This window comes from Protobothrops mucrosquamatus, unplaced genomic scaffold (genome assembly GCF_001527695.2).
Source record: "Protobothrops mucrosquamatus isolate PMUCROS unplaced genomic scaffold, P.Mucros_1.0 scaffold816, whole genome shotgun sequence".
In the NCBI taxonomy this organism is placed as follows: Eukaryota; Metazoa; Chordata; class Lepidosauria; order Squamata; family Viperidae; genus Protobothrops; species Protobothrops mucrosquamatus.
The window spans coordinates 423269-431221 of record NW_015387079.1 but is presented as its reverse complement, the minus strand read 5'-3'; the positions used below and the strand labels follow the sequence as shown (position 1 = coordinate 431221).

The following is a 7953-nucleotide window of genomic DNA, read 5'->3' as shown; positions in this document are numbered from 1 at the left end:
ATTGTTTGTCAAATGTAACATTAACAATAAGTCCACCTCCTTCGACCATTATTGAATCAAAAAAAAAGGAACCTTTAGGACCTTAATTCCCATCCATTCATAATTAAGTCAAACAAATTCAATTATTACAACATTATCATATTTATAATAGTCTTCCTTCGTTATTAAATCAGAAAAAAACCTTTAAAACATTTTTAACATTTTTATGTTAATCATTTTGAAAGGGCTTATTTGGATGAAGCAGAGATGATTGATGCAGTGGCTGCCAACTTAGAGAAGGAGGCTGTGGAGTGGGTAGCTGGCCTTCGGGAGGAGCAAACTATGGAACTTCGACCTGTTCACACATGGGCTGAGGGCCAGATTCGAGGATGAATCCCAAGTGGTACAGGTGGAAAAAGACCTACATGATGTTAAGCAGAGGGGCTGGCCAGCAAGAGAATACATGATAGAATTTTGCAGGCTGGCAGAGAAGATCAGGCAATGGCCCAAGCAATCGTTGATCCACTATTTCAAAGCGGGGTTGGATCGCAACCTATTCCAGACATGCATCTGCAGTGGCAATCCTGATCAACTCTATGATTGGTACCGCTTAGTTACAGACATGGATATCAAGCTGACATGGTACCACAAGCCTGCTGCTTCAGGGTCTCAACCAAAGTGAGACCCTGTGAGGCATCAGCCATCGCAACGGCCTCCACCTGCCATGACGCATGGATCCATTCGAGCATCCGCTGGATCCCAGATCAAGTGCTTCAGGTGTGGAAAACCTGGACATTGAGCTGCAGAGTGCCCATTCCCGTTCCCTCCACCAAAAAGTACAACTGCAGCTCCGGTGAAGCCAAAGAGATAGCCTCAGCCAATGCGTGAGAAGTCGAATTGGGCCAACCAGGGGCAAGTTGTACAAGTCACCTCTCCTCCCCAGGAGAAGCAAAAGGAACCAGCTGAAAATCTGCCTGCACCAGATCCTTGTGACAGTGATGATGGGGGGGGAGATGACCTGATGGTGAGTCAGCCAGTCCCACCTTTTGCCTTTACTGCCAGACTAATGGTGCCTACATCAGGGACTCAGGTGGACTTGAACATTTTAGTAGATTTGGGATGCACCCGATGCTTAATCAACCTCCCTACCATACTAAAATTGCACATTAGAGCAAAATTGCTACCCCTGGCCATGAGGTTTGAGCAGGCCGATGAATCTCTCATAGGTGGAGCCCCAGTACCCACCTGACTGAGTTAGTGCATCTAGAAATAGGGGAACATTTTGGGGTTGGCCTGGCTTGATAAATGATGCCCTATGATTTGGTGGGAAAATGGAGTCAGGACCTTAAGACTAACAACCAGACCGTCACCTCCTACCACAATCAGCAGCCCAGTTGAAAGCCAGGTACAGCACCTGGAAACCTTGAAATCTGCTGTTAGTTCCCCACCAGGAGAACCTATCATCCCAAGTGAATATAGAGACTTAGCAAAAGCGTTCCGCGAGGTGGAATGTGACATCCTGCCACCCCACCAAACTATGGACTGTGCTATTGAGATTTTACCGGGGGCAAAATTACCCAAACCGAAAATATATTTTATGACCCCTCGTGAACTGAAAGAGCTGAGAGCATATATTGATAAGAACTTAGAAAGGGGATTTATCCAACCAGCAAAATCCCGGATGGCCGCCCCAATGCTGTTTAAGGAAAAGAAAGATGAATCAAAGAGGCTGTGTGCTGATTATAAAGGGTTAAATTGCGTGAGCATGGAGAACATGTACCCCCTCCCCTTGATGAAGGACATGTTAGCCCATTTGGCAAAAGGAAAAGTTTTTACCAAATTAGAACTAAGAGAAGCATACTATAAAGTAAGTATCAAGAAAGGTGGTGAATGGAAAACTGCTTTTAACAGCCCCTTAGGAAGTTTCCAATTCAATGTCATGCCTTTCGGCCTGCAGGGGGCTCCTGCCATATTCATGCAATTGATAAATCAAGTACTGCATAATCACCTATATAAGGGGGTTTTAGTTTACTTTGACAACATCCTCATCTACACTGAGACCATGGATGAGCATGTTAAATTAGTGCATGAAGTGCTAAAAAAGTTGCTAAATGCCAAGCTTTACACAAAACTCTCAAAATGCGAATTCCATCAAACACGCTTGTATGACTTAGGATACAGGATCTCCAGTGAAGGCATTGAAATGGACCCAGCTAAAGTGAAAGCAGTACTAGAGTGGCAGCCCCCACGAACCCAGAAGCAATTCCAGAGCTTCTTGGGATTTGCTAATTTCTACTGGTAATTCATCCCCTCTTTTGCAGAAATTGCCTTGCCACTGACCGAGCTGTTAAAAACAGGGAAAATGGTGGGAAGCTGCGACCCTGCCAACCACTCCCATGGTCCATAGAATGTCAAAGTGCTTTTGAGAATTTAAAAAGACTGTTTGCAGCCGAACCCATTCTCAAAACCCCGATCCTGAAAAACAATTTACCATTCAAGCCGACGCCAGCGATGTAGCTGTGGGGGCTGTTCTTTTGCAAAAGAATGACAGCAAAGTTTTACAGCTCTGCGCTTACACCTCCAAAAAGTTAACGGACGCTGAATGAAGGTGGGCAGTTTGGGAAAAGGAGGCTTTCGCTGTGAGGTGGGCTCTACTTACTTGGCGTCATTTTCTTGAAGGGAGCGATTTGCCTTTCGAAGTATGGACTGATCACAAAAATCTAGAGACACTAAAACCCCCTCGCAAATTATCCCCTAAGCAAGTCAGATGGGTGCAGTACTTTAACCATTTCAACTTTACATTAAAATACACCTTGGGAGGAAAAAATGTCTTAGCTGATGCCCTATCCAGACTGCCCCAATACAAAAGCCATCAAGAAGAGATTGTGAACTCTGTTATTCCACAATTAGAGTTGGTTTCTCAGGTAAAAACAGGGGCCCCATCGCAGCTGAAATCAACTGAACCTGACAACCCAATCACTAAGAGACTGAAGGAGGAGTTAAAGACCAATCCCTGATTCTTAGCAAATAATACTATACTGACTTGTCGGGACGGGTTAGTTTGGAAGGGATCAAAACTGTATCTACCAGAGAGTCTCAGAGTTCAGGCTCTCCAACACAGCCACGATAGCAAACAAGCGGGTCACTTTGGCTATCTAAAAACTTTACATTTGATTCAGCGGCAGTTTTGGTGGCCTGGACTGAAGAAGGACATTGAAAATTAATTAAAAAGCTGCGCGACTTGTGCAACCATGAAAAAATGTCCAGGAAATCCCCCTGGATTATTACAGCAAGTCACAGACCCTTCACAGCCCTGGGAAGAGATAGCCATGGACTTTATTGTAGAATTACCGAAAAGTAGGGGAAATACAGTAATATGGACTGTAATAGTCCTTTTTTCTAAACAAGCTCATTTCATTGCCTGCACATACCAGTGTTGTAGGATGCATGGGGCCCTCTGCCAAATGTAGATGTGGTAAACATCATCGTTGAGGCCGTCTTTGAAGCATTTGATCAGGATGTCTTCAGGCCATGTGGCTAGCCGACACACCAACCCTTGGAACTCTTGGGCATACATGGCAACTGACTACCGACCTTGGGTGATGGTCTTCATCCAAGCCTTGCTCTCTGCCAGTGGGTCATCAAACCATTGGTGAAGAGCTGTCATGAAGTGGTCATAGTTCCGCAGCTGGGGGCATCATCATTATGGAGGGAGACCATCCACTCGGCTGCTGCACCCTCAAGAGCCATGGTCATGTATCTTACTCTTACTCATCCAATTCAGCCCCATACTCCTGCATGTAGTTCCAGACTTGTGCCAGGAAAAACCCTAGTTGCTTGGGGTATCCTTCATACTTCACTCACAATGCTGGGACCTTCGGGGTCCGGCATCTCTGAGAGGCATCTCCTGCAGATGGAGGGGCCTGCATAGCAGTAGCTGTTGGTGGTGGCACCACTGGTGCTGGTCCAGACAGAGAAGATGGCAGCTCCATCCAAAGCTTGGCTTGGGGTGGTCCGAGGAGCCTGAGTGGTCATCTGGGCAAGAGTTTCCTGGGCTCTCTGATTCTCAATCACTTCTTGATAAGTACAAGGCATGGCTTAGCATGTGTCCTCTAGGTCTGACTGTAAGGTCCTGCCTCAGCTAGCATTCCCAAGAAAGCAGAACTACTGAAAATGGCATAGTTTCAAAAGGAACTTTTATTGAGAGATAGTGATAGCAGAATAGCAAGGCAAGATCTGAATAATTCCATGCAAAATGTTTCATTAAAACTCCCCTTTCAAACCCTCCCCAGTGCCCAATGGTTCAGTATTATTTTGGCCAATCCACAGGTATGAAGTTGTTATGGGAACCAGAATGATAAAACTCAGATCTCAGGCATGTTGTGTTCCTCCTTATCTCTTCCTGGCAGAGCAGAGATAAGACAGAGGGACCTAGGCACATTCCTCCTTCCTTTCACACCCAGACGGATGCATCAAGGGTGAAAAGAACAAAGTAAAGGAAATATATCCAAAAGCCCACAGAGCGTCCCCCCTCCCCAAAGAGCGAAATCTCCCCCCTCCCAACAGAATGGCAGTACCCAAAAAAGAAAATGGAGTGAATGGATAGTTTAAAGGTCTGACATCTCTGTCCCCCTCATGCCACTCCCATCTGTGGGAACCTCTGCTTCCTTGAGTAAATGTCACCCCTGAGGGTTGGTCTTCTGGTTCTTCTTTTCACCCCATGCCCAATGACCATCTGGGCTTGACAGGTTCCTGATTGATGTCCAGCTCCTCCAGCCATTCCTTTTGTCTCTAGCACAGGATGGCCTAGAAGGGGACACGCCCAAAGCCCCAGTCTCCTCCAATTCATTTTCATGGTTGGACATTTAGATACTCGGTCCCCATGGTAGACTGCAGTCTCTGGGTTGACCATTAAAGTAGACCTTGCCTAATGTCAGGACTGCCTCTGATCAATTCCTACAAAAGAAAATCCTTGACTCCATATATTCAAAGAAAATGTACTTTTACTAATGAACTGAATGCAGCAAAAGTCAGGCAAGGTCTGAAGCAAACATGCGTGAAAAAGGCAAATTGAAAATTACCCAAGAGCCCACCCCCAGCAGTCAGGCAGACAGGGTCCAATCATCAGCCAGGATGATGTTTTGGGAACGTTTCTGGTCCAAGTGCTCCATGCTGCCCTCATGCATACCATTCCCAGAATGGTTGGCGTTGAAGATGTTAAACAACCCAAGCTGGCCTCTCTGAGTCCAAGCCTCCCCATCGGTTTTCAGCAACTACACTCTCACACCACCTGCACACTTCCCCTCCCGAATGCCCATTGCTTCTTCCCTCCCAATTGGGAGGGTGACATAAACTAGTATTCTTCCATCTTAGTGATCATCTGCTAATTTGATTATTGTTGATTATTATGTGTACTGCTGTTGTAATATTATAGTTAAAATTTCATTGCGAATCAGGAACTTTCATTCTAATGTCATTTCTGTTTTGGATATATTAATTACCCTTACTACTTAATTTTTGCCACTTGGTTTCATCTGTTTTTTCCTTGTGCATTTATTTAGTAGAAAGATAATACTAATTTATCTTTTTCTATGACTTTTAGGATTATTTGTCTGTAGTACTGTCAGTATAATGCATTGCATATTTGCACAAAATATATATGATACATACCAATTATGACAATACCTTAATATGAAAAAGCATGTGACAATAACTGCTTAGTTGCTGTCAAGTTTTTGGCTACAGCTAGACCACTACTACCTTTCTATCTCTTTTATATCGTTGCTGTCTTTAAAAAGGACAAGAACGAAACAACTATTCCAACAGGGGATTTTTTCCCCTAAAATACACTGTCTCCAGTTTTGCACTTTGCTTGTTATAGAAGACAGTCTTATTTTAAGGTTGTTTTTTTAACACAATGGAATGCCATAAATCATTATTCTATGAAAACTGATGATTAAATCCCTACATTTACCCAAGAAAAATATCAGAAGCAAGTTTAGCTCACTTTTGTTATGTGGCTTTCTTCTAAGAATCCATTTCTCCTCCTTCTACCTTCATTTAAGACTGACAAAGGGAAATGTGTAGGAAAACAATATTTTCAAATAATCTAGTCTAGGTTTTAATACAATTTATCAGAAATGAGAATTCCAGATGACAGTACTTTCTCTGCAGAGAATCCTACGGTTGTCTAAGATTACAGTGACTGTGCTTCAAGTTCACTTTTGCTGCATTTGTCATTAAACCATAAATTGAATTAATAAAGTTCACTGCAATGGGGAGAGGGAGACTATAAAAATGTATCAGGGTTAATATCATTTGTTGTTTTGTCTCACATTTTGCTTAATTTTAGCAGCTACTGCTTCAGATTGCATAGATGCTGATGGAGAAGAAGTTTTCTATGATATATATTGCAACATTTTTATTGCATTTCACAGGTTCTCCAGTAAACGTTACTTGCAATATTTTTATCAACAGTTTTGGATCAGTCACAGAAATCACAATGGTAAGTGTGGCAATGCCACTGGCACTGAAACAACTATCCTTAATATATGTCATATACACAAACTGTCATTTTTTTCTATTTATTATTCAACTTGCAGGTCTTCCTGTAAATGTTACCTGCAACATATTTATCAACAGCTTTGGTTCAATAGCTGAAACTACAATGGTGAGTGGGGTTGCCTATTGAAGCTATCTTGTGAAGGAGAGGCATGTGCCATGGATCTGAGGTTTCCTAAATCTGGAAGCCTCAGATATGAGGGTGACCAAGAATGTCTATTGTCTTTCAGAAAAATGTAAAAAATCATTTTTAAGGGGAACCCCCCCCAGCATTTAAATTAAATATATTAAAGAATGGTGGATATACACAAATACAGGCAGTCCTCGACTTATGACCACAACAGAACCCAAAATTTATGTTGCTAGATTTGATAAGTGAGTTTTGCCCCATTTTACAACCTGTCTTGCCACAGTTGTTAAGTGAATTGCTGTAGTTGTTAAGTTAGTAACGTTGTTAAATGAATCTGGCTTCCCTGTTGACTTTGCTTATCAGAAGATCACAAAAGGTAATCACATGATCCCTGGACACTGAAGCTATCATAAATATGAACCAGTTGCCAAGCATCCGAATTTTGATTATGAAACCAAGGTGATGCTGCAACAGTTACAAGTATGAAAAATGGTCATAGGTCACTTTTTTCAGTGTTGTTGTAACTTGGAACAGTCACTATGTCAACTGTTGTAAGTTGAGGACTACCTGTATCAGTTTTACAAGGCAGAATAAAAATATAATAAACAATGTTTCATGAAGATAAAAACCAGCCAACTGAAGCAGTTATCTTTCTTATATTCCTTATTGGCAAGGCAGGCCTTATGGTTTTAACTCTGCATGAAAAATTGGGCAAATTATAGTGTAGCTGTACTTACATCAACAATGGCCAACTGTTTTGGCAACTGCATCACAAATCAATCCAGAATATAAAAGAACACTATTAGTAATCTATTACTATTACTACTCCATCTACTAAGGTGTGTTTTTTCCTCTTAATTTAGTGGGATAGTAGAAGGAGAAACAGCTGAGTGTGCAGGGTAAACATGAGGCATTTGGGCTCTCTTGCTTTTATTCACATATAATTGGTGCCAAATGCAACAAAACTTATTCAGGTTAGGCCATCTGCTTCTGGAATATTATGGACATAAACTTTATTTTTGAGAGGAAAATGCCATGAAAGTCATTCAAATTTTTAAACTCCAGAGCAAGGGAACTACAGGTAAAACTTGAAAAATTAGAATATCGTGCAAAAGTTCATTTATTTCAGTAATGCAACTTAAAAGGTGAACCTAATATATGAGATAGACTCATTACATGCAAAGCAAGATAGTTCAAGCCGTGATGTGTCATAACTGTGATGATTATGGCTTACAGCTCATGAAAACCCCAAATCCACAATCTCAGAAAATTAGAATATTACA

General features: G+C 42.0%; 1 protein-coding gene across 1 annotated transcript in view; it reads left to right on the top strand.

Annotated features, from left to right (window-relative positions):
• The first annotated feature begins 1294 nt into the window (after positions 1-1294).
• Positions 1295-7953, top strand: part of GLRA2 (glycine receptor alpha 2) — a 133755-nt gene continuing 127096 nt past the window's right edge. The window contains exons 1-4 of the mRNA XM_015818911.1: positions 1295-1738; positions 1997-2277; positions 6417-6484; positions 6582-6649. Coding sequence (XP_015674397.1) covers positions 1295-1738; positions 1997-2277; positions 6417-6484; positions 6582-6649 — 861 coding nt within the window. The remainder of the gene's footprint in view (positions 1739-1996; positions 2278-6416; positions 6485-6581; positions 6650-7953) is intronic.